This window comes from Ailuropoda melanoleuca, chromosome 5, assembly GCF_002007445.2.
Source record: "Ailuropoda melanoleuca isolate Jingjing chromosome 5, ASM200744v2, whole genome shotgun sequence".
NCBI classification, from domain to species: domain Eukaryota; kingdom Metazoa; phylum Chordata; class Mammalia; order Carnivora; family Ursidae; genus Ailuropoda; species Ailuropoda melanoleuca.
This window is the reverse complement of record NC_048222.1, coordinates 8,873,796-8,900,859: the sequence shown is the minus strand read 5'-3', so window position 1 is coordinate 8,900,859 and position 27,064 is coordinate 8,873,796. Positions and strand designations below refer to the sequence as shown.

The following is a 27,064-nucleotide window of genomic DNA, read 5'->3' as shown; positions in this document are numbered from 1 at the left end:
CTACTGTTCCGACTGTATTTTTAAGCTTTACAATGGGAAAGAGAAAATATTTTCCCCATCTATTCTGAGAAAATTTGAGGGTCAAATGTGATATATTTAGTGAAATGAATATTTTGAAAAAAATGCAGTATTTGATATACATCACTCCTTTGTCTTAGATGTTCAGAATGACCAAAATTGATCAAAAGGTAGATATATTTACCTCTTTAACAGTTGTTTTTATGAAATCTTTTCTTTCAGTTAAATCATAAGCAGGATAATTTTCATATACCTATAGTGAAAATGAAAAAGGTTAAAAGTAGTTTTAGAAATCCAGTGCTATTCTTTATACCTTTGGATAAAGAAGAAATGGATGCCACATACAAACAGCTGCACGTGTGCGCAAACTGTTCTCGCTCACCAGACAACTGCACTGAGCAGACGATAAACTAGCGCGCGAACATTCTCACTGTTGTATACGCTACTGGGAATATCAGCTGAGGTAACAGACGCGGGCGAGGCAAACACCTACACAGAGATCTTAGGTAAGGGGACTAAGCTCTTTACACTGGCAGGTTATCTGTCAAATGTTTCCTAGAGACTTCCTTACGCTGCTTTGTTAGGTCCTCCAACACTACTGAGGCTCCCCAACGTGAACTCTGGTGACTTCAGCCTCCGCTCCACCACTCCATCCCCTCCCCTAAGTGACATGTCCGGGATCTGGGTGGTCTCAGGAGTCCGTCTCTTTTGTCAACTCGCTCCCCGCTGCCTGACTTCACGATGACTCCTGGGCTGACTTCATCCGCACCCGCAGGCTTCACTCCTGAGGTGCAGTGAAGGTAAGCAAGCTGCTTCAGTACAGGGCCAGACAGTAAATGGTTTCAGCTTTTCCAGGAGCACAGTTTCTGTCACAAGCACTCAACCACGCCATTGTCGTGTGATAGCTGCCACAGACAACGCTGGAATGAATGGATGTGGTTGTTGTCACATTAAACTATTTACAAAAACAGATGGGAAGATAGATTTGGCCCACAGGCTGCAGTCTGCCAGTTCCTACGAATAGAAGCAGTCATTCACATCACTCCAGTTGTTCGCCCTTGTTCTTTCTCTGCAAAACTCTAACCCTGAACTGGTCTAACTACCAGCTTTTCTATACAACTTTTAAAGGACTGGTCCTGGGATGCCTGGTGGCTCAGTCGATTAAGCGTCTGCCTTCAGCTCAGGCAGCTCAGGAACCCCAAGTCAGGCTCCCCACTTCTCCCTTTGCCCCTCACCTCGCTCGTCCTCTCTCTCAAATAAATCAATAAAATCTTTTTAAAAAATTAAAGACTAAAAGACTGGTCCCATTTCAAGTTCATGGTATCCAATGCCAGAGTCTCACCAGCAATCCCTCCAAGTATCTCACCAGGTCCTCCTTCACTCCTGTCAATGGCATCTTCATCCCTCTCTCCCTTGTGCTCTTGGGCCAAGAAGCCACTATTACGCATTCCTTCAACTTTCTGACATACCTCTTCCCCCCTCCACCTTATTCAATCTGGATCCATCAATATTCCTCATGTCCTTACCTCTGCACGGACCCTTTCCGTAACTCTCCCCTGCCGTCCCAGCACTGTCTCCAAGCCTAACTAACATGCATGTGCTTTCTTTCCCCAACCTGCTTAAAAACTTTTATCAGCTTGTATTCCCCCCCTCCATTTAGCTACTATTTCCCTTCTAAAGCAAGCTGCTTAAAACACAAGCTTTTGATTTACTTTCATCACCATTCATTCTCAATCCAAGGGTAAATAATCCTTGCATTTACCATCCTCGAAATTGCTCTTATTACGTGAATGATTATCTCCTACTTCCTGAGTCCAAAATACCCCCTCAAGTCCTTCTCACCTGACCTCTCCATGTTGTTAATATCTCCTTAAAAAATTACGTAAGTGTATTTATAAAAGTTGAAGGCACAGAACTCGTCTCTCTCCACTCTGCCCTTGTCCCTCCCCCCAGAGAAAATCAGTTATCAGTTCGCTGTGTATTCTTCCAGACCTTTAAAAACGAGTTTTTACACAAACACATAAATGTACCAATGTCATTATTGTTTTTCTGTATTTACATAGAAGGGGTTATTCTATATGTTTTAAAAAGTTGACAATACCTGGAAGGTTCTTCCATGTTCTTTTGAACTGCTACATAAAATTCCAAAAGTACAAACGTACCAGTTTAAACATTTCCCTATCGATGGCCAGTTAGGTTCTGATTTTTCGATATTAACGGACATGCTGAACATTATTGTGATCATGTTGTGCAGACGTGACTATGTCTTTAGCATAGAGACCTAGAAATGGAATTGCTAGGTTAAAGGGCATTTTGCGATTAAAATTTTAAGATAATACTTAATTGTTCTCCAAAGTTGTTACAACTTTAAGCATGAGTACATCTCCCTATACCCTTGGCAAGCATGAAAACTGCTAATCTTTATAAAGATTTTGTCAAGCTAATAAGCAAAAATATTTCCACTTTTACCTTTCAGTACGGAAAGTGTGTTTTCAAGTTTACAGGGCATTTCTATTCCCCCCCACCCCCTTGAGCTGTTTTCCACAGCCCTCGCCCACTGTCTCATGGAAGGGCATGACCTTTTCTTAACTGGCCCTGCCCTTCCCCTTCTGGAAACTGTCTCCTCTGTCTTGGCTTTGATAGCACTTCTCTACAATTTTTTATATTTTGTAGAAATCACTTCTCAACTCTAATGTGAATGGTCTTCAGGACTCTCTGTCCTTTGCTTTCCTCTATCTTCTTGCCTGGGCCACCTTATTTAGGCTTCTGGATTTAACTCCCAGCAGTAGCCCAGTCTGGCTTTCTCTCCTACCTTGGCAGAATTACAGTGGTTACAGCCTCTCTCACTTGGATGTTCCAAGCACCTCATGTCATAATGTCTAGAACGAAACTCATCTTTTTCTCAGAGTACTCTTTGCTCTGCTCCCCAGATGATTAATGCAGCCACACCCTAACACCCACAGCTGAGTAAGGTCTGGCCAGGCTCTCTTGATTTCTGACTTGGATTATGGCCACCATGAAAATTTGATTATGACAAACTTGGGTTTCTTGCCTCTTAATTCCATTCTTTATTCTGTCTTTCTCGATGTGTCTGGGAAGACTCTTAAAAATCGGATGTCAGCCCCTGCTGATCAGCTCTCAATATCCCACTGAGCCTCCCAATTCTCCCATTAGTTTCAGGGAAAAAACTAAACTCTGCAACAAAGCATACAGGAGTTCTACAAAACTTCTCCTTTTCTTCCCTAACTCCTGCGAAGACTTCCTTCCAACTCTGTTCTTCTGCCAAATTAAACCAATTACTATTCCTTGTGGTCACTGTCCTATTTCACACGCACTGCACGTGTCCATGTCGCTCAGCTGTATGGCACAGCTGATGCTCTAGGATCTCTTCCCTCTTCCCAGGCCCAGGCATGCGCAGCTCCTTCTGTGGTGGTGTGGCACCTTCTGCACTCTTCCAGCCCAGCCCCCACCAACTGTCCCCAGTGCACTGCAACAGCCGTCTCCTATCTCACCTAACAGTAAGTCCCCAACAGCCAAGCAACGGATTCCCCAGCTCTACCCCCAAATCTATCCCAGTGCCTGGTCCACAGCAGAGGCTCAGTAAATGCTGAATGAATAAACAAAACAATCAAGGTCTTAAAAAAATATAGAGAGAGTATTTCACCTTTAGTACATTTGAAATTTTAATTTGGCTTTACCATGAGAAACTAGATTCTAAAATCTCCCAATTTTGGTCTAGGGTATGGAATCTCTATGGAATCAATTCAAGACTAGGTCATTTTATTTTCTAAGTATCAGAAAAACTTCACAGAAGTCTGAGCTAAAAACCTGATCTATACCATCTTATAATAGTAATGCTGAAAATAAGGTGGTCCATGAGATTCTCTTTTTTAAAATATTGATTTAAGTAATCTTAATCTCTACACCCAACATGGAACTTGAACTCACGACCCCGAGGATCATGAGTCACAGGCTCCTCCAACTAAGCCTGCCAGATGCCCCGAGATTCTGCTCGTTTAAACTAACATAATCTACGGATGCATCAATAAAAGTAGTTTCCAGATCAGGAAAAGAAAGTTTCCTCTGCAGTGTGGAATGTATCACTTAGCTTTGTTTACTGTACACATCCTACTGTTATTTATAAAGGAAGCAGCCTCACTAGGGCAGAGACTTGGACTGACTGACTGACTGCAGCGCCCCAGCACCTGTAAGAACATGTAACAGTTCAGCAGACAGTTATGCAGTGAACACATGCACATAAGAATCTCGCTTTGAACTGAGGGCTGAGTTGACGAATTTTTCAAATAAAAGCAAAATGATCCAAGTATCTGTCGAATTACCTCCTTGCAAATCTGCTTCATCGTGACTTCCTCCAAGTTGGCACTGGCCAGTAATTTCTTCACCGTCTCCTTTAACTCTTCATCTGTAGGAGGTTTCTTTAATTTTTTAATTAAAGGTTCATCATCTGAACTATCCTCAGATTCACTTTCTAAAAGTAAGATAAGCATTCATTAGATTCTCAAAGATGTATCAGGAAAAATGATACATCACCACTCTATAAATTAGGTATACAACATGCATTAACATTTTTGTCAATTTTGAAAAATTACAACTATAAAAACCTGGTATACCACTTCCCCCAGCCAATTTTCTTTGCAGTTTATCTATTTTTCACACACACTTCAAAACTGTTAGAGCATGAGTTCTACCTTTAGAGTTGCTGAAAATGCATCATTTCTAACATACCTTTTTTGGAACTGTTTTGATTCTTCTTGGTGGTGCTGCTATCTGCCTTCTTAACATTAGCACTTTTTACAGTTTTCTTACTTTTAGAAGTGGCTTTCTGTTTAGGTTTTTCTCTTTTAGATGTCTTTTTTGGTGGCTGCTGGAAAGGAAAGCAAAGAACATATATTGATCAGATTAATTTCATTCCTCTATTCCTCTGTACCTCTCAAGAATATTAGAGAAAATTAATGTATTTAACATCACCAATGATAAATTATTACTAGTTACCAATTTCTGAGATTATCAATATCCTCAACAAACTTCACTTTATCCCAACACAAAACTAGTCACAAGAAGACTCAAACACTAATATAAGATGCCCAAATTTATTACACACTATAGACAGAAAACTTCATATGCACTGCCTTACTTTCATCTTAAAAAAAGCCTCTAGAATATAGGTGATATTAATATTTTTCTATTGTCTCTCCCAGCTAGAATGGAAGTTCCATGAGGACCAGGATTTTTTTTTAACACTCTAAGTTCACTGATGTATCCCTAACTCCTAAAATAGTGCACCAAGCACAGCAGTTGCTCAGTAACTATTTCTGAACATACGAGGAGACTAAGGCTTAAGAGGTATTTTGTTCACAGCCACATAACAAAATACACAAGTGAGGTTCAAATAGATCTGACTCCAGAACCTGTTTTCTTAAACAGTGACTCATAGCTGATTAAACAAAAGCAAAGTACATAAACGCAGATAGATTAAAATGACAAAATTACAATTTTTACTTTGTCCCAACCAGGGTCTTTGAAATTAGGGAACATTAATTCATTTAACTAATTTTCCTAAAGTAGAAGCATCTTGTATATAAGCAAACAGCTCAAAATAACCTAAAATCTCATCCTAACACACCAAAAATACTGCAAATCTGACAGAATGTCTCTCCAAATGTTTTACACTTTAATTTCTGATTATAATTCCCTTTTCTTCAAAAAAAGATGGATATTGGTTTGAACTTACTCTTAAAGTATATAGACCAATCTGTTCCAGGGGTAAAGAAGGCTGAGGCTCTAAGTGCGGTTCAGATGTATCTCTTTCCACTTGCCACGCTGCCATCGCTATGTATTCACAGCAGGCCACCAGCAGCAGCCTGTCCCACCGCAGTAATGTACTGCTGGCAGGGAGCTGGCTAACCGAGCTGGTTTAACTGTCACTAAAAAATGCATTTGAGAGGTGGCAAGGGGCTGAAACGTTTTCTAAAAGTAAAGTATATGAACTCTACCTATGCGTTATTATTGAGAGGCCCGCTTACTTATTTCCTAATTCTTGGAGGTGTTCCACTTAGTGGGGGGTGCTGGAAAGGTTATTCTCTGTGACTAACTTGAACTAAGTTTTATTAGGTATCCACCTAATTCAGAAGAACCACACTAAGCTCTAAAAGGGAATCCTAAAATTTCCTAACTTCTGCTGTGTATTTAATACGTAGAATAATCACTATTATGTATCACATTTTAGTCAAAGTTTAATAAAGTCTGGATCTGTAGGTGATTAACATACTTTACAAGAAAGTAAGAAAGGGTTGGGGAGGGTGAGCAAGGGATAACACCATAAGCATTATTACTTGATCCCACCCAGATTAGATAATTAGAATCACACACTTAAAATACTTCCAGAGCCTTTTAAGGCCAGGTATACAGCTGTCGTTAAAATTTCAGAAGGCGCACAATATGGCACCATTTTAAAACCTGCAAATCGGGAGTAGTACTAGGTTGACAAAGTATAAAAATTCACAGTAATAAAGGATAATCAAAGCCATCTCCACAAGATATCACACTGGACAAACACAACTAAAACTATGCTTCTTTCTATATCCCACATCATCATCTAGCAGGGATAGTGTTCCCCAGTTTTTTAAGTGAACAACTGGCCTATTAAGTTAAGAGAAACATTGTAAACATACGGTCACAAGCACTACAGAAACCTAACAGGTAAGAGTGTGGGCTCTGGAGCTAGCTGCCTGGTTTCAGATTCTGGCCCCAGTTCCCTCATTTACAAAATGAGGGAAATGTGATAGTACTTAACGATTTTATGGGGGAGTAAACGCATTCGTGGAAACTACTTTTAATGGTGCCAGGCTCATAGGAAATGGTTAATGAATATTAGTTATTGTAATAATAACTAATAATTATGAGTGCTTCCTTTTGTAAAGAAACTAATAATAAACTAATTGTAAAGAAACTAATAATAACTAATAATAGTAACTAATAATTATGACTGCTTCCTTTTGTAAAGAAATTCTTTCATTAAACACATGTAGTAACTTGGAAGTTTTAAAGTCTTCTTTAAAAAAGCAAGGCACATATAAAGAATAGATACACAGAACAAAAGCAGTAAGATAGGCTCAACGACACCTGTGTTAACCATGATGCATTCTGCTTATTTCATTACTTTCTGGTAGACAGTACTGGACCCACAAACATCCACCCCTGTAATAATAAACTATGTTATTTATACCAGATTTCACTTATCTTTAGAACCAATTACAAGTTATTCTGTGACAAATGAAAGGTAGGAATTCAGAAAAGTGAGAATGTTGGCATGGAGCAGCAGGGAAAACGGAGTAGTAAAATAAACTCTATAGAACCACGTATCTTCAGGTTTCATCTTGAGCAGAGAGGCAATCAAAGTAACTCACGTTAGCCTTGCAGATGTAAAGAATCACCTCAGCTTCCCTAATGGTATGTCTTAGGTATGTACAAGAGGAGGTCACTCTGAAAATGGGGCATCCCAAAGGACCTTGGTATTGGGACACGATAGACGATTTCTGGTAGGTAAGGTGAATGTGAATAATTGGTATTTTGGAGGTAAAGAGACCCAGGGAGAGCTGAGAAGGAGAGTGAAAGTGTGCCCACTTATACTCTACAGGAACTTTCAAATCCTCATTACCTTACTCCCCTCCTCTCCTTAGGAAAATCTCACTCATGAGTCAAAATCCAGCCCGCTAGTCTCCTTCTCTGAATCCTTCATTTTATCACCAACTGATTAATCTGTGGTCCCACAGTACTTGGCCTACAATTCATGTATCCCTACTTCATGTGAAGCAGTGAATAAGAATACAAGTTTGAGAGCCAAACTTCCTGGTTCAAATCCTGACTCCACTACTGACCAATTTTGTATTCTCAAGCAAATCACTTACTTTCCCTGGGCCTGTTTCCTCATCTGTAAAATGGAGGTAATAATACCAGACTTTGCTGAATTTAATACTTTTTTTTCACATTTTCTCAGCAGTATCTGACTGGGGTGCATTTTATAATTTACATTAAAATGATGCCTTATAGGCATCAGAGATTCGACGAACTGTGGCCATATCTGTGGAATTGTTTTGAGGATCAAATAAGTAAATAAATATAAGGTAACAGCGAAAACATACAATGTATATGGCTTTATTAAACTAATTATTTACATCCTGTTTTCCCACCCTATCACAGTTTTTTAAGAGTATATTTGACAATCTCCATGAGAAAAGACACCTGACCGCATTATTTAGCTCTATCCATCCCCAGCAACCTTAAAAAATATTTGGCATAAAGCAGCTATTTAAATATTTGTCGTGTTCATTTTTGTATCATTTTTAGGATCTGGTTTACTTGTACTCTGAACCCAGGATGTGGTTAATGTAATTAAAAGGAAAAAGAAAAAGGCATCTCTATAGTACACTATCTTACATGAGCTAAATAAAAAAACAAAGCAAAAAAAAAAAATCCAAAGACAAAACAGTTTATCTCAATACAAAGGAGGAAAATATATTTGAGTAGCTGAGAGCCAACGCCTTACAGATAGTAAGAAGCAAGACCTATGATTCGTAAGTTCAGTGTGCCTCCTACCATAGATTAGTTGCTTATAGAAATGACTAAGGTACCTATGTATCTCTTTCAAGCCAGAGTTGAAATGACAGAAATAAGCCAGTGATATCATAACCTATTTAGGTTGTTAAAATTAACTTTTTCCATTACATACAAATGTTACCAATGATAACAAAGAATAAAAAAAATGTTGGCAGAAAATGGAAAATAGCAGCAAAGGATCACCAAACTCTGTATTAGGGCTCTCTGGCCTTTACCGTCCAAATTTTGTAGGGGCCCCAGGATCATTTCTTTAGATTTTTTTTTTAAAGCTAAAATGGGCCTTAGTGGGGGCGCCTGGGTAGCGCAGTCGTTAAGCGTCTGCCTTCGGCTCAGGGCGTGATCCCGGTGTTCCGGGATCGAGCCCCACATCGGGCTCATCCGCTGGGAGCCTGCTTCTTCCTCTCCCACTCCCCCTGCTGTGTTCCCTCTCTCGCTGGCTGTCTCTGTCACATAAATAAAAATAAAATCTTTAAAAAAAAATAAAATAAAATGGGCCTTAGTGTAATCCAATTTTGTATAGTTTTCACCAAATTTCTCTTTCACTCTGCTAATCTCTCCTGTTTATCCTTTAAAAGCTCAGACCAAATTGTTACCTCCTGTGAAGTTTCCTGTCTGGATCTTTGCTCCCCACATGTCCCTAGAAAGAGGTAAATACCCTTTATCTTCTGAGCCTCCACATTATCTTGTCCAAATCTCTTTTTTGGCTTTTAAGTTATACTCTACCTTTTTCCGGCTGATCTTTGACTTCTCCCTTTCTACTAACAACTGCTGAAGGCAGAGACCCTGTTTTATGTTTCTTGATCTCCAGTGCGTGGCTCAGAACCGGCACTTAGTAGTTGCTACATAATTATTTGGAAGATTGAGATGGGAAAAGATTCTTGGAAACTAGGTAACTGTTGAAGATCTATTCCAGCCCTGAGGTTCCCTGTCATCAGCACCACTCTGCTTGCTAGGAGAATGTGTTTGCTACTAACAGCAGCCAAACTTCTTGATTTTTTTAATATAACTGTCTTCTGGCACAACTTACCTGTACAGGTTGTACATATAAGAGAAGGAAAAGAGACCATCCGGTAAATCGTCAAGGGTGAGGCCTGGGAACCTATGTATTTTTTTAAAGCCCTGCGGCAGACTCACCCAAATCTTCTAAGATGACAGATAAATTTATAGTCTGAATCTCTCACCAAGCTTTCTCTATAAAGTGCCAGAGGGTAATTACTTTAGGGTTTGCTGCCTACATGTGCTTACTATTGCAATCTTCATTTTTTAACAAATATTGCAAAAAAGGAGAAAACCATCCTCAGCTTCTAGGCTGTACAAAAACAGGCCATAGGTTGGATCTGGTGTATAAGGCTACAGTTGCCAGTTACTAGTCTAGATTATGAATTATTGGAGCTATACAAGTTAAAGGCAGGAACTAAATAACTTAGTCAATAATATAATTTCTTAAGTTATATATTTATGTCAACAGCTTTATGTGTTTTTATAATCAGAAGTGGATATATACTTATTAACTTATCTAAAGCTATTGCTTAAAATAAAATTTGAATCTAAATCAGTTCTATCTAGATAACTCTGAAGACAGAAGCATATGAACTAGCAGCTCTGGAAAGAGTAATATGGTCAAGAAATTAAAAAATATTAGTGTACACCTGAAAATAATGTGACATTGTGTCAACTGTACTTCAATAAGAAAAAAATACATACATATATTTATTATATCCTTGAAGTGCAAAAATGAGGATGTATCATCCTCCCTTGGAGTCAAGACTGACTTAGATATAAGATGTGAAAGTACATGGCACATAGTAGTTTCTCAGTAAGTCTGCTCCTTGTATTTACCAAGAAATGCTTACTGAATGAGTGGTACCTCTCCCCAGGTAGACTGTTCTAGAAGCCAGGTCTCTTTTTCCCTTCTCAGCAAAATTCAGGTAGAATGGAACCATCATTTTGAATAAACAAGAATGACGCATCTATTACTTACACAATGTCCAACCCCCCGAGTTCTCCAGAGTCTGGCTTCAGTGCACTCTGCTCTAGCTCACCTCTCACTGCTTGACTTCTGGACACATTGCTCCCTGTTTCTGTCCACATGTCCAACTTTCTATTCCCAAGGTCAATTTCAACTGGTACTTCTATCACTTCTCTCCAAAGCTTTCCCTCAATAATAGATAGGAATATTTTCTTTTGGAATCCTATATTAAGTATCATTCAAATGGCATTTGGGTAGAAAATATTTTCTGGAACCTCAACAGCACTTAGTGTACTCTCAATGTACTGAACTGAATAATGTAAAATTGATAAATGTGAAACCCCTGCTTTAAAAATCTCTCTTAAAATATTTTGAAAATTTTACTAATTATAGCAAATCCCATATGTGGCATTACAAAGGAAAAACGTTGGAGGTATTCATGAGAGTTAACTAACACTTTGTTATTTAATCAAACAAGAGTCAAGACTTGAGTCTTTCATCAAAATATATGGGAAAAGATTAGGTGATTAAAAAAATTTAAGAAAAGGCTAGTTTCCAAATTGTCATGGGATTTATTAAGATTCTGGCTTGTTGTTTTTGAATCTGCTGTGAGTGGTTCAATCACAACCATCCATGTAGTAAGTTTTAATGCGAAACAGACAAAAGAGAAATAGACAAAAATTGACAGCTGCCATTAATTTCAGATAGTACCATGTACTGTGATCTAATTTTGTAAAAGATTAATAACAGAAATTTTTTTAAATCTGAAGAGGATTTTTTGTATCTCTGATAACCATGAAGGTATAGAATCAGAGGAACGACACAAGCAATTTTTGAAGGCAGGCAAAAAAAAAATCTTGGGAGAAAAGGCTTACCTATCTTTTATAGGCAGCAGGGCTCTTGAAGGAGGGTCTCCAAAAAAGACGCCTGTCACAGAGCCAGAATCCTGTCCTCACAGCAGAAAGGTTGTACTGGGTGAACAGATGAACAAAATAAAAATTAGCTTAAAATACACTATTCTTTTAACAACTTGGCTGAGAAAACTCAAGAATGCCAAGAGTAAAGAATGTGAAAGGCTCATTATATTTCACAGAAGATTATGAAAGCGAGTTTAAAGTTTAAGATTTTATTATGGTGATTATTCAACTTTGCCTTCCAGCAAAAGAGTTTAATAATTTATATGGTTTTGTAAATCCTCTGATCAAATTATGAGATGGGGATGGGAGGGGAATTCTTATTTTTTAGAACACAATTAAGGACTAACAAAACTTTTACATTCACCCTCCTACTACTATCAAATAATTCCTAAATGGTCCAAATATATAAGTTTATCAAAAACTATAACTGGAAATTTCTCTGATCTGGCCAACATTATAGGGTGGCTCACTCAACATCTTTATTCGCCTTCCTCCACAGACACAAGAAAGCTACCACTTGGATCTCACAGCTTTCCCTGCAGCTAGAGGTAGAGAGGTAATAAAGTTCTGGCCAAGGGAACATACCCAGAGATCTCTGATCATCCCTTCTGGGGGGAAAAAAACCCGAAAACATTACTAGAAGAAAGCCTTTCGCTCTTCTCTGGAGCAGGGATTCAATGCCTAAAGGTAACCCTCATCTTGTGATCATGAGGTGAAGTACCACATTTGCAGATGGTGGCTCTAGAAGAAAGAAGGTATTCAAATTCTCGATACCTTTCTCGAGCTAATATACTGGCTCCAAATTGCCTGTCTGTGGATTTCTTGTCATGAAAGAAAAAAGAACTCGCGTTTTGGACATTACTAGTAAGGTTTTTAAGTATTTATGGTTGAAGACATTCCTGATGTATGGGAGCATTCAGATGAATTTTAAATTTCAGTCTGTTGTATACTTTTCTAACTAAAAGAATGTTATAAAAACACTAAGAAAAACAGAAGGAGCATTAGAATAAAATTTTAAAAAACTAAGTATGCTTTTAAGGGTCTAAGAGATTATCAGAACTGTTTTCTCCAATGTGGGAAGCATGGCTTCTCTCTGTACTCTCCAGTACTTCTCTATGCCTAAGGTCTAACACCCGTGGTAAATGACATACCTAAGCATGGTTTAATCTCACTGGTTCATTTCAGCAATCTTCTCCTAAAGATGCTAATCCAGTACAGGAACCAGATGATTTTCAGAATAAGTTTATAGAAAATAACTAAACCTGTCATTTTCCTATTCCCTCATTTTTAAGAAATTTTGTCTACACTACAAATTTCCTAATTCTAAAATGCTCTCCTCCTACTGCCCTAAGAAGCAGCAAATGTCCAAAAGCCAAGATGATAAGTTTAAAACAGTTCTTTTATAAAATCACTCCTGGAAAGAAAGAGCAACTTCTTATTGGAGTTACTTCTCAAGAAAAGGAGGATTTAAAACCGCTGTGAACCACTCACTGCCTATCACAGCAACAGAGCTCCAGGTCCAGAGAACCTCCAACAAAATGTCTTAGCAATTATTGTCAGGCTTAAATATGACACTTTTCTTACAAAAGACTTAAAAAACCCTGACAATTATTTTAACTATGTGGTTTTCAGTGACTTTTAACCCTACATTTAAGAGACAATCAATTTACTTATAAATATCCTAGTCTTCCACACAGCTAAATATGAAAATGAGCAAGTGAATGAGTAACAGTCAACCTCAGGTAACTGGTCAATGGACAACTATAAATTAAACTGGATTTCTGCTTGAGAGTCCTGACTTTAGCAATATAATAGAGACTATTCAGTCCAAAGCCCTCAATTTACAGAGGAAACCAAAGACGACATTAATCTACCTAACTTCATACTTACTCCAAGAATCTAAAATAAAACAAGAAAATATTAATCAGGGAGAAGTCTTATTTATAAAGGGAAAATCTGTCTCAGGAAATAAAAGAATAAGTAATATTAACTTGGCAACTTTCTATGAAAAGAATGAACAAAAAAATTCCATCTACAGGCAATTCACAACTTTTCTAATCAACCTGTAACTGTTCTTTACGGCCTCTTAGAAAAAGAGGTCCTTTCAAAGTAATAATCAAAAACAGTGCCATTTATGAAGTCCCTAACAAAGTTACTACTTAACTGAATCCTCAAAAAAATGGAAAAATAAGGGAAAATACAGTTACCATAGAAATACTGTTCCTCCTGCTAGTACTTACCTTTCATAGGAACAGAATCGGTAATGAAGTTTTTGAGAATAGTCCTAAATTTGAGATAGCCTTTAGAGCCATGAATAACAGACTTATCAGGAAAAGAAAAAAAAGAAATATTTCTCAGTCCAGATTTTATTGGACTGTATTTTACGAAGTTCGTCAGTACTAGCCCAAGTAGAAAAACCAAAGCAGAGAACAGAGAGTTATGATAAAGCATTTATGTTGTGTGACTATGTCTGTAAAAGCCTATTTGTGTTTTCCTTTTTCCTACATGGATTTTCGCCATTTGACCTGGGTTTCTAGCAAACGATCCTTTCTTATGGTCCTGCAGAAAGGCTGTGATTTATAAGTGGGGTAGTTCCACCTGTGATCATTGTCCAGGAACCAATATGGTTACAAGTCAGAGGTCATCTATATTCACAAACTTTAAGTAATTCTACTTAGAATAGGACAATAATCTGGAAAGCAAGTAAGAAAATGAGTATAAGATACCCTCACCTTTTAACGTGCACCTTAGTAATGACAGGGAGATTGGATTTAGGAACATTACATACGATAAAAGGTTATCTTAATACTAATAGTAATAGCAGCTAATACTTACATAGTACTTGTGCCAAGCACTGCTCTAAGTGCTTTAAATAAAGTCACTGAAATCAACCTTTTGTTGAGGCTGGTACTGTTATCAACCCCATACTACATATAAGAAGCTGAGGTATAGGGTTTATAAGTAATCTGCCCAAAGTCATACTCAAGGGTGCAGCTGGGATTTGTACCCAGATAGCTTCCAAACAAAGCCCATGCCCATAATCACATTGCCTCTGGAAAAATAAGATGTTTATATTCTATGACAACTTTTCTTTAAATCTTCTTTTTAAATGGTTTGAGGAAGCACAGTGACTACATGTAGTAATAATCCAAAAATCTGTTGAATGAGGATGATTATTACTGCAAAATTGCTATTATTATAGATTCACATATAAACAAACATGTTTCCCTCTTGATGTCCTTAAAATCTATTCCATAAAAATCTTAGGGCTGAGATCACTCATCTTCCCTTGCTCCAAAAATATATTATGAAATACCTGCTAGACTTATAATATCCTTTTGTAAATTATGAAGCATTTCATATTTAGCTTTATAAGAGTCTTTATAGAATCTGACATTAAAATAATCAAGGATTTTAAGTACCTAAAAACAAATACACATATAAAATCATCACATCTTTTTTCATCACATCTTTTTCCTTCTAATCCAGTAGTTACCAACTGGAGGTGATCATCCCACCCCAACCCCGAAGGACATTTGGCAATGTCTAGAGACTTTTTTGGTATTCACAATCGGAGGTTTGGGGGGGAGGGTGCTATTGTCCTCTAGTGGGCAAACATTCGAGAATGCACAAGACAGCCCTCCACAACAAAGAATCACCTTGGCCCAAAAAGTCAAGCCAATTAATCAAGTCCCTAAAGTAGGAAGATGACCCAATTTACAGAGCAAGTTCTGACCACTGAAGGAGACACCAAAACAAAGTTAAAACAGAGTCTACCAAAACACTATTTGCCATAATAAGAAATCATCTCCTTGACTGAGGATATGTATCAAGGAGAGGGTAAAGCTAACTTTTTTAATGGTTCAGCAGCTCTCTTCTTCCTGAAGTTTCACTTGGGAAGCTAAATATTCTCAAAATTTTACAGATACGCCCAAGTAAAAGAAAATGGCAGGCATTCCTAAGTGATACAAAATTTGCCCACCCATCAAATAAACTTCAAACACTGTTCTTATTAAATAAACCCCAACAAGTTGAGAAAAGCTGGGGTCCTTAAACCCTCCTTTTTTTTTTTTTGCATAAAACACAACAAAATGGCTGAAATCAATCCTAAAATATTAACAAAACAATTCTCAAACAATCTGCTTCTTTAGATTCCTGTTTAGTATATGCACTGCCGCTTTCCCATCTACCTACTCTAATCTTCAAGGTCCAGTTCAAATCCAGCCAACCTCATTCTTCCAACCCCAAGCTTTCACATATCCATAAAACCAAAAGCTCCATAAGGGAAAGAAAAGATCTGTACTTAACTATTTTTGTGTCTTAGGAATTAAAAAACACCAACAGGGTACTAACAGTTTCTAGAATCTGTTTTCTAGTTACACCTATCATATGACAGGAATATTTAATGCTCCCCACAGAAAGAAATGAGAAAAAAAAAACCCATAAACACCCAACACTTTACCTCCTCTTCACTTTCTTTATCTTCATCATCTGAAGACTCTTCCTTGTTTTTCTTTTCATCTTCATCACTGCTAGACTCATCTGACAGAATTTCAGGACATTTGGTTCGCTTAGCTTTCCTTGCCATTCCAGAACTGTTCCGTTCCTTTTTGTTGCCTTTGCTAGAACTTTTTTTAGATTTTGGCAATGGCTGTATACAATAAAATAAAGATAACACCAATGGGCTATTATATTTCCAAGTCAATCATTTTTGAGAATTACTTATCAACTCATTCTTGTTCCTGTCTCAAGAATTATTTCCAAACTTAGCAGCTTTACAGAGAACAATTCATCTTTAAAGTGTCAAGTTGATCTTTTTGTCCGCACTACCAATACCCTTTCACTTGTGTTCTAACACCTAGGCAAGACTCTTCACAAATGCAGAAATACATACTGTGTCCTGTGTGTTTTTTTTTTTTTTAAAGATTTTATTTATTTATTTGACAGAGAGAGACACAGCCAGCGAGAGAGGGAACACAAGCAGGGGAGTGGGAGAGGAAGAAGCAGGCTCCCAGCAGAGCAGGGAGCCTAATGTGGGGCTCGATCCCAGAACTGTGGGATCATGCCCTGGGCCGAAGGCAGACGCTTAACGGCTGAGCCACCCAGGCGCCCCTCTGTCCTGTGTTCTGACATGGGATTAGAAGCCCAAGTACACACTGTATTAAGCTCAGTTATTTACACTTTATCAGGCTACTTTGAGATAGACTTGTAATTTATTTCACACCTATAAGCATTAAAACTGTCAATACCAGAGGAGCTTTTGCTTTAGAGGCTCCTGCCATCAAAAGACTGGAGCCATAAATAAAGGAAATAAAACCTCATTTTACACATCCTGAATTTATAATCTATATAGTTTATATTCATATTACCTCCAGGCTCTACTTTCAGTAATGCCAGGATTATATTCTCATTGATGATTCTAAATATGCAATTAGTGTTGGGTATGTTAATTATGAAGCTAATTAAGAACCACAAAATACATGTATTGCTTTTACTCCGATATTTAATTAAACCACACATATTTAAAAAGCAGAGATCACATGAGGAAACAATTTGATTATATTAACCAGCAAATTTAATTCTTAAATGCTTTCTTAGGGGAGTTTATTTGCTAACTTATGAAACTGAAAACCATAAAATAACCTTGCATAAAAGATCTGAAAAGATATACCCTGAGGAATTAAAATTTCCAAAATTATAAGTATCTTTTGTTTTTATTTTTGCCTATATTATTTTCTACAATAAGCAGAAACAGTAAGAAAATTCCATAACATAACCTTATGATATACAATTGTATAAACATTCGGGGTAACTTTAGGCAAAATCTTTCATGAAGCTAGCAGAACCACAGATTCTTCCTTTCCTAGAAACTTCCAGTCTTAAAGGTCACCATCACCTGCACAAAAATTAAGAAAAGGTGGCTGTTTTGTGTTATGTAGTGTTCTCAGGCCACGTACAATCCACAAGATAGCCTCTAGCTGCCCCAAAAAACCTATCCTTCCTAAAGGCAGGCTGGGCAACAGCCAATGTAGGTCACTTCAGAAATTTTAAGTTAGTAGACCAATGATTTTTCTCAGAGGGGTTCTCTATAAGTTTCTATAAAAAACTTCCTTGAATATGCATAGATATCCTTGTTATGTGACCTGTTACTATTACCAACTAGTACAAGGAACTAAATCCATTTGGATAAATTCTTTGATCTCCCTGGAGAAAAGGTGACTCTCACTGTCCAAACTCTCCCTATTCATTATATGAAATCCAGGGCTCAAATATATTAGAAAAATGTGGTATCCCTTACTATCTCATTTCAGGAACCAGATACAGGTAGTAAGACTATAATCTGTATATGGAATCAGTAATAAGATGATGGGTGCAGGATAATCTATACAGAAAGTGGAAAAATGTTAAATCATTCAAGTAACCAATCAAGAAAATTCAATTTCCAAAAATAAACAAGAAGCTTTAAAAAAAAAAAAGTAACAATACATATATATTTTAGAGCTTTCCTATACTGGTTCTAAAAATAGTTGAGTCTATTAACCAGAATCTGGTGTCAACAGCATCATCCCTTTTTAGAAAGAAATCTGAAAAACAGACAAGCAAGGTAGAAGTACCAAAAAAAGATATTAAAACAATGTTAATTCAATAATTTTATTATTATGGAGAAAAAATTAGTACTAATGAGTTTACAGTGTTTTTCTTAAATGACAGAAAGGTATGGTAGTGTAGAAAATAACTTGAGATTGACATCATTGGATTAAGTAGTTCTCACAGAATCAGATACAGAAAGTGGGTGTAAGGCTAAAAGAGTGGTTCTCAAAACATGGTTCATGCACCCCCCCTGGGGGTTCCCTGAGGCCTTTTCAGAAGCCCACAAGGTCCAAGCTAGTTTCATAATAATTTCAAGACATTATTTTCTCTTTTTGCTGTGTTGACATTTGTACGGACTCTGCAAAAGTAAAGATGGCCGTCAAGTTGCTGGCACCGGAGTACTAATGACGGCGGAGGAAGCAAACTATGCTGGTCGTCACTATATTCCTCACAGCCACCAACCAGGAAGAAAAAAAAGGTGTTTCCTTTAAGAATGTCTTTGATGAGGCCGTAAATATTGTATTAACTCTCAACCTGTGAGTACATGTCTTTATGCAATCTGTAACAAAATGGGAGGTACACATAGAATATGTTTGCTACTTACTGAACTTCACTGGTTTTCTCAAGAAAAGATACTTGCACAACTGATCTGGGAGCTAAGCTAGCTACCTTTCCCATGAAACACTATTTGTAAAAGAACTGTAAAAATATGCCTATTTAGACTTAGGTACTTAAAAGGTGTGTGTTCATTTTGAACATGAGCCTGTCACTACAAGGAAAACTGATGGTATTTATTGCCAATGAAAAATTTCAAAACTTCACATGGATAATTCACATCCATCACCATGAACTAACAGCCTCCCAACACCTAAAGATTCTTCTGATGAGATGGTGGTTATATTAATGAATGACTTTCTGACATTGTTTAATGGAAATGTGCCCACATTTGGAAGACCTGCATAATTCAGAAAACCAAAAATTTCCAAATGGTGAATTCAATTACAAAACCATTGAAAAAAGGTCAAGAGTTCACTCACTTGGTTTCAGAGACCACATTACAACTAACCTTTAATAAACTACCGCTGTGGAGTGTCGGTATTGCATCAAAAGGGAACACTCATAATTATCTCAAAGTTTTAAAAATATTCCTTTTTCTAAATACTTACCTGTGAGAAACTGATTTTCTTTACATACTTTAAGCAAAAAAATAACGTGCAATAGATTGAAATGTAGAAGCAAATGAGAACAAAGCGGTCTTTTCTTAAGCCAGACATGAAGAGACATGCAAAAACATAAAACAATACCATTCTTCAAATTTTTTTCCGGAAGTGTAGTTATTTTTCATACAAAATATTACTTGTGTTAACATGTAGTAGGCGTAGGTGTTAACTTAAGATTTTTTCACTTTTTATTTATAATATAGTAAATATCAAAATAACCCATACAAAAGCTTCTGGAGTCCTCATTAATTTTTAAGAGTAATCAGGTCCTAAAACCAATAGTTAAAAAATCACTGAGGAAAAGAATATAAACATATCCCTCATAACTTAAGCAACTTAGTAATGTCTTCTGGAGAAATGGTATTCAATTTGTCACATGAAATTGTGAAGTAGAGGTCTGGCCATAGTAAAAGTTTAGAAAAATAGATAATCTCTCATCTTTAAGGCAATTCAAAACACCAAAAACAAAAGAAAACAGAAGATTCAACATAGCCCTTAGGTTTTTAGCTGCATGACAATTTACAAAAATATCCTTTATTAGCCTTTGCCCAGCTAATGGTAAACTGGATCAAAAGCAGATAAAACCAAAGTCCCAGAGCTATTTTCTGATTCCTAATCTTTATGACCTCTACCCTCACCAATGGTATTCCCCTGAACTCCTAGGTTCTCTAGATCTCTTCATAATTTCTTTGCTATCAAAATAAGGAAGAATATGAAAATACTTACTGACAAACTTCAAACAAACTGAAAATGCAGGGTGTCATGTAAATAACACCTCAATAGACATTTCAAGTCAGTGATGTCTTTTGTTAAACAATTCAGGCAAACCTAACCTAAATTTAAGAATGGGGTAAAGTATAGGGCCATTTTATTTTCCTGTCTAGCTGCTAGGCTCTGCTGATTCTGGAAACCCAACCCAAGAAATTTGTAAGTCAGCTTTTTTTTTCTTTTTATGTTCTATTTTCATAACCTTATTCCAGTGTCTAGAAAATAACCAGTTCTGGGGCGCCTGGGTGGCACAGCGGTTAAGCGTCTGCCTTCGGCTCAGGGCGTGATCCCGGCGTTATGGGATGGAGCCCCACATCAGGCTCCTCCGCTAAGACCCTGCTTCTTCCTCTCCCTCTCCCCCTGCTTGTGTTCCCTCTCTCGCTGGCTGTCTCTATCTCTATCAAAAAAAAAAAAAAAAAATCTAGAAAATAACCAGTTCTAATATACTCCCATCTTATCTTTCCTGACCTGGCTGAAGGTTGCATACCCTCCCTGACTAATCCAACACCTCACCCTCAACTCAACCTGCTTCTGTTCTTGCAGAGCCTTCTAGATACATAACCCTGGACACTTAGTTTGTATTTCTGTCCATTTAACATCAGTTTAGTGAATAATTATTTTTCTCAATCTTATACCTTTTTTATCTGATAAGAGAGGATATTATCTGTATGGCTTCTATGTTATTTCTATCATGAAACTATTGCAGATATGTCAACAGAGGCACATTCTTTGAATGTAGAAGGCAATACTGAAAATTGACAACCACTGCTGCTAACAAACTAAATTGTTCCATAAAAAAAAGAAAGTAAGGAGAGGCTATAAATAATTGATTTGTTACTGAAATAATAAAAATTGGTCCTCACTTTGCCAGAAGGCTTTGGATGCATTAAGAAATTCAAGATCCTCTTCACCAGTTCACTATTTACACCTGATCTCTCCAAATCAAGAACCTCACAGATGCTCTTTAACATGGCATTTCTAAATCTAAAACAGAAAATGAAAGAAACCAAGTTTATTACGTAGCAAAGTTTATAAATATTCTCCACAACATAAAGACAATAGCTAAATAAACTGGCTCACGTACAAACATTAAAAAAACATCTGTTTCTCTGAATCTAAAAAGTACTTTCCTAATAATCTTGACTAATGTACAAAATACAACCAGATATGATTATTAATAAACTGAAGACACCATTTACCAATTAAGTTTTAAAGATAATAAAAAGAATAAACTAAGTTGGGGCATTTGGGTGGCTCAGTTGGTTAAGCATCCGACTCTTGAGCTCAGCTCAGGTCTCAATCTCTGGGTCATAAATTCAAGGCCCATGTTGGGCTCCACGCTGGGCATGGAGCCTACTTCAGAAAAAAAAAAGTCAATTCGCTAGGAAATAATGTAAAAGGTTTTTAGTACTATAAAATTCAAGGATTTGACAATTCTTCGGGTTGGTGATTAAGTACTACATTTTCCCCTCAGCACTCCTACTATGACAACATTTTGACGAAAAAGTAGGCAATCATTTTTACTCTTTATAACTCTTAAATTATAGGGAATTTAGCAAACATAAGCTCTTAATATAACATCTTGCTTGCATTATGGTGAAGAACACTGTTCCTATCAAATTGATTATCTTCAAAATAGTTTAAATGGTACCTGTAAGTTGGGGGAACAGAGTGGCTGGAAGGAAAAAGAGTGGGGGAGTTTTTTCACTAATATTCCCCTTAGACCTAAATTTTGGACTCTTTGAACAACTTGTGTATACAGTTCTTCCAAGAAATAGAACATCTTTAGACGTAAGTTTTCAATACTCTTAATAATCACTCCTGGAACGTACTGAACATCTCAAATTGATAGTTATGAAGAAAAGTCACATCTTGGCATTTAAAGCAAAGAATTAGCAGTCTACTAAAAATGACTAAATGGTCATATTTAAATGTTTAAAAATAAACTTATAACTCATTGATGAAAACAATGCTTATAAAAATAACTTACTTTTTCAACATTTCTTCCTTCTTTTTATATTGGACACTTCCTTTTTCAAATGGAAAGCCACTGAACTGACCCACATTCTTCTTTAATGAGGACACCTGAAAATGTTTCCCTTATTATTAATGCTATTTATTACCCAGTAATAAGAAAAAAATGTACATAAGAAAAAATTCAAAGCCAACATCTTTATTTTCATATCTGTCTCCCACTTACAACAGTGGTTTATTCAACATTTCTTATTCACAACTGAAAACTGTACTTGTTACTAAAATATTAATGTCATACAAGGTTTAAAAGTTTAATTCTTTAAAATAACAATTTCACTTTGAATGAATGAATTTCCATCTGGGAATTTTTACTGGCAATTATAAAACCACAACTAAATGTTATCTGACAATACTGGGGGATGTGGAAAGTTAGTTCTTAAAAAAAACTCCCTTTCCTTAAGTAACACAAGTTACTAGTAATATTTGTTTCCCAAATCAGAGAGTCATGGATTTTACTCTTTGAAAAGAACAGAGGACCTCCAGAAGTTAATACCATTCAATAACAGTAAGACTTGTGTAAATTAGACTGTAGTGAGGATGACATGAAATTATACCATGCTTCAGACATTTGATTCTAACGTCAAACTTCACTTTGCCCATGTATAACCCAAAGCAAAGTTTCCACAATTATACAAAATATTGAAGTTGTATGCACAGTGTAATTTGGTAAATGAAATACTGATTTGTTCTGAGAAATTCCCTAACAAAGAATTACCACCTAATTTATCAGACATTAGCTCATGCAATGAGACAGTTATACTGTATCATTTATTCTGAACAGCTAGAAATATCCAAAAAATAAACTACTTCTAATACATTTGAAAATCATTACAAACAATTTGGATTTCACATTTTGAAATTTCAGTTTGGCAATAAAAACAACTACATTACAAAGCATGGATATTACAATACTATGTGCTAATATCTAACTATGTATTCTATGATAAATCATTTAATAAGTATAGGTCTCTGTTTGTTCACTAGTATGGTACAGAAATTGAACTAGTTGATTGTAGAAATCCTTTCCAAAACTAAAATTACACTTCTATTGTGAAGTATTTTAATACATAAACATGTTACTAGGTTAAAGATACAAAAAAAGGTCTTAACTGTGCCTGGTCTGTTGTAAAGCAGTTTATGCAGATTTCTAAGTTCATCTGTTTTCTTTTTACTCAGGAAGAAATGTATCCTTTCAATTTCACAAAGTTTCTGCCCCTTTCCTAGGGGAAAAAAAAAAAAAACACACTGTAATAATTAAATACCCATTATGACTTAATACATTTAGTTACTTTTAATCACAATCATTTTATAGCATAATTTACATATAGCTTTTGCTGAATAACGCAAACTAAATAAAATTATACCCATAATATATAACTACTTAGTAAACACTAAAAACCGAGCACTACGACCATCATTTTGTATATTTAGACATTTTCACCATAAAATGAAAAGAACAGAGTAAACTTACCTTGTGCAATGGTAAATGGCTCTCTCTGTAAGGAAGAGACTTGCATGGTCAATCTCTCTACTTTTTTCTTTTCCCTTTTGCCTTCCACGATGAGACTCTTTTCTAGAAATTAATTTAATACTTCTTAAATAGCTAAAAGCTTAAAAAGCATATTAACTTTACTGGATAAACTTTACTGGATGTAGAAAAAAACTGCAGAAACCTCTAATACCTTACTCTTCTTCTGAGCATGACTTTGAGAAGCAAATAATGAGAGAGAGATGAAAATACTTAATGATAACTTAATAGCATCACTGAAGTTTTTTTTAGAGTAGCATTTTACTTACCTGGCAACCTCACAAAGGATCCAGTTAAAAAAAAAATCATAAAGCGAACAAACTTTTATTGAACTACAATTATTGCTAATGAAAGTCTAACCACTTTGTGAAAAATCACCAAGGCCCTCACTAAGCCTACTCTTTGATTAGACCTAATTCTGTTGATTGCGATTTAGTTTATGGTACATCATCAAACAGCAAGTTTAGATTGAGATTATAACAACTTCAAAAACATACAAAGAAAAGCATAAGTCAGTAAGCAGATGAGAGAAAAGCAAGGACCTTAGCTAAGGCAGAGCAGCCTGCAGTTGCTATAAATAGGGCAAAATTCTATAACTTTACATTTACTGCAATTGACTGGGAGGACATTATTTTGTAATTTAGTAAATGTTTATATAACAGTAGTCATAAATCACACTAAAAAAGTTAAACTGTTTATAGTGCAGACTGCTTTAAAAAAAAAAAAAGCTAGAAGATACAGAACCTATACGTAAACACTTAAAACACTGAGCTTAAATATCCAAAATAATTTGTCTATTGAGATAAATGCAGATAAAAAAGAGGTCACTATATCACTAAAGGTCCTTTCATTCATTCAACTGAATGCCTGTTTTGTGCAAAGCTTCACTAGATACTAAGAGGGGGGGATGAACAGATGGTTAAGATACTGAATAACTTGAAAGAGATCATGTCTACTAGTGGTGATGAGACACAAACCACTCCAAGCAGAATATGATAAAACACCGAAGGAAATCTACAAATAACAGTTCTGAGTTGAAGACAGTAATTATTTTTGGATTAAGAAAAAGGATCAAAACACTGGAGCTGGCTTTGAAGGACAGGTAAGATTTGGAGATGTAAGGATTTGCACAGAAAGAATTAGAAAAGATAAAGGGATTCCAGCAGGTATATTCTGGCACTGGTGTGCAGAGTGAAGAAAATGCACTCTAAAGCAAACCCTGTTATTGTGCTATTTCCTTTCCCTGAGTGATTTAAGCCATTTGCTCACCCTTGATTACCTTCTATAAGCTAATGATTCTCTTGACCTCTCTCTAGTCAAGAGTTTCAAATCAGCTATCAGGGCCAACAACTGGACAGCTCCACTTCATGTCCTATAGGCACCCAATGCAGTGCATTCAAAACAGAAGTCATAATCACGTCCAAACCCGCTCACCTTTGTGAGTTCTATTTTTCAGAAAACAGTAATATTGTCAACTCAGTTGCCGAAGACAAGTCAAGTCAATTACACCCTCATTTGGCACAGACTACACGGCCTTGTTTCTGTGATGCCTCAGTAGAAGAATTAAATTTTCAGGGCTAACTAGGATAAAAACCTTTACAATTTTACTTGTTCCACAAACACCTCAAATAAGGAAAGAGAACAATAAGCAATTAGAACAACTATATACTTAGGAGTAATTCTGGAAAAAAAAAATACCAATTCGAACTATCATCAGTTCCCCAAGCATTACTACATCGCCATGTGTAGTATTTTTACATGATTTCTATAATTTTTCCTGACACATAGGAATCCATCATCTAAGTGGTATCAAAGCCTTGTCTTTAAAAAGAGATTAAAAAACAAAAAATTGGAGGAAAAAACGCTGAGAAAATTTTGAACTAGTAGTTGAGATACTGCAGCCAATTTCAGTTACTGCATTATGAATAATTTAAAAGTAATTTATATTTTTTTCAAGCATTTTTGTATTTAAATGTGGAAGTGCCCTTTCTCAGAACACCTACCACTCTGAACAAACGAAAGGCGTACCCTGTAATCTCAACCCAGATTGTGTTTATAAAATGCTGACCATGGGCGCATTTAGACTCAACAGAAACTGACATTAAACATGGGTTTGGAGAGAAAACTTCAAACTTCTTTCCATGTTTGGCTGGGCTGGAGCCACATGTGAAACAAACCCAGATTGGGTTAATATCACCAGAGAAAGCTAAGAACTGTGATAGGGATTTTTAAGTGGCTGCAAACGTTTTGGGAAGCTGGCACTGCCCCATGAGTGCTGGATAAAGTGATTCTGTACCACTCCCGAATTCTGTGAGGTTCTTCTGTTTCATGCCTCCAGGTAAGTAATGGTTAATACTGCTCTTCTGCAACTCCAAAACTGAGACAGCTTTCGGAACTCTTTCATAGTTCACTGCTTTCATATTTAACTACTTTCTCAAGTTAGCAACAGCTTTCACTGGTGTTTCCCCGTCAAAGTTAACTCCCCCAAGCCTTATGAAAACGGCCTCTGCGGAAGTGCAGCAAAGATATTAAGGTGGTCCAAAGATTTCCAGGACCAGCATAACTTCTTTAAGTCTTAATGTGTGGTTTCATGAAAGCCCTCGTAATAACGTCTAAAGGCAAAACACCTGTACTTAAATTAGCAAAAGAGGAGAATTTAAAACGGCTATCCTAACAACCTTAAAAACTAACGGTTTTAAAAACAGATCCGAAACTTAGAAACATCCTGTCAAATGAGAAAACACGCACTGCTGGCCAGAAGTCAACGGCACGCCAGGATACGTAATAACAACGCTAACAAATATTTTCTACCAACTGGAATTAACCAAGTTAATTCTCTGCTATTGCTCGACACCAAAAAGGGATAAATCTCGCAAACACTCTCGCTAGAGATCCGATTTAGCGTCTCCAGGAGCAAAAAGGGGGCAGGTGAAAGGTTCTGTGTGAAATCCATCACCCGGGACGCGACTTTCTCCTACCTTTTTCTTCCTCCTCCTCCTCTTCCTCCTCCTCGTCGTCCTCGTCCTCCTCTTCACTTTCCTCTCTCGGGTCGGGCATTTCGGGTTCTTTCTCGGACGCGGGCTGGGCGGGGGTTCCCTCTCCCTCTGCAGCTGGGCCCGAGGAGGACATGCTGTGGACCTGCGAGCGGGCAGCCACACGTCTTGGTCTCTTCTCTCCCCGCGGCAGGGACGGGGCGGCCACCGCTACCCGCCCGACGCTTCCCGGCCCCAGGACGCCGGGGGCCGCGGGAAACCCGACGTCAAAGTTGCCTCCTCCCGCGGCCGGGACAGCCGCGCTCACTCCCCGGGGACGACTTCCCTGCGGCTCCGGGAATTCCCGAGGCGGGAAACCGCGGGCGCCGCGCCGCCCCTCCCCCCGCCCC

At 37.1% G+C, this 27,064-nt stretch overlaps 1 protein-coding gene across 3 annotated transcripts in view; it reads right to left on the bottom strand.

Annotated features, from left to right (window-relative positions):
- DEK (DEK proto-oncogene) overlaps positions 1 to 27,064 on the bottom strand; it is a 28,802-nt gene extending 1,738 nt beyond the window's left edge. The window contains exons 1-9 of one of the 3 annotated variants that reach the window (XM_011228369.3): positions 26,661 to 27,064; positions 23,626 to 23,727; positions 23,265 to 23,374; positions 22,111 to 22,205; positions 20,984 to 21,104; positions 16,004 to 16,192; positions 4,765 to 4,903; positions 4,359 to 4,507; positions 203 to 271 (exon numbers count right to left, since the gene is read on the bottom strand). In XM_011228369.3, coding sequence (XP_011226671.1) covers positions 203 to 271; positions 4,359 to 4,507; positions 4,765 to 4,903; positions 16,004 to 16,192; positions 20,984 to 21,104; positions 22,111 to 22,205; positions 23,265 to 23,374; positions 23,626 to 23,727; positions 26,661 to 26,811 — 1,125 coding nt within the window. In that variant the 5' untranslated portion in view covers positions 26,812 to 27,064. Of the gene's footprint in view, positions 1 to 202; positions 272 to 291; positions 2,300 to 4,358; positions 4,508 to 4,764; positions 4,904 to 16,003; positions 16,193 to 20,983; positions 21,105 to 22,110; positions 22,206 to 23,264; positions 23,375 to 23,625; positions 23,728 to 26,660 lie in introns of those variants that run through there. The other 2 variants (XM_002921959.4, XM_034660277.1) reach the window with 2 other exon arrangements.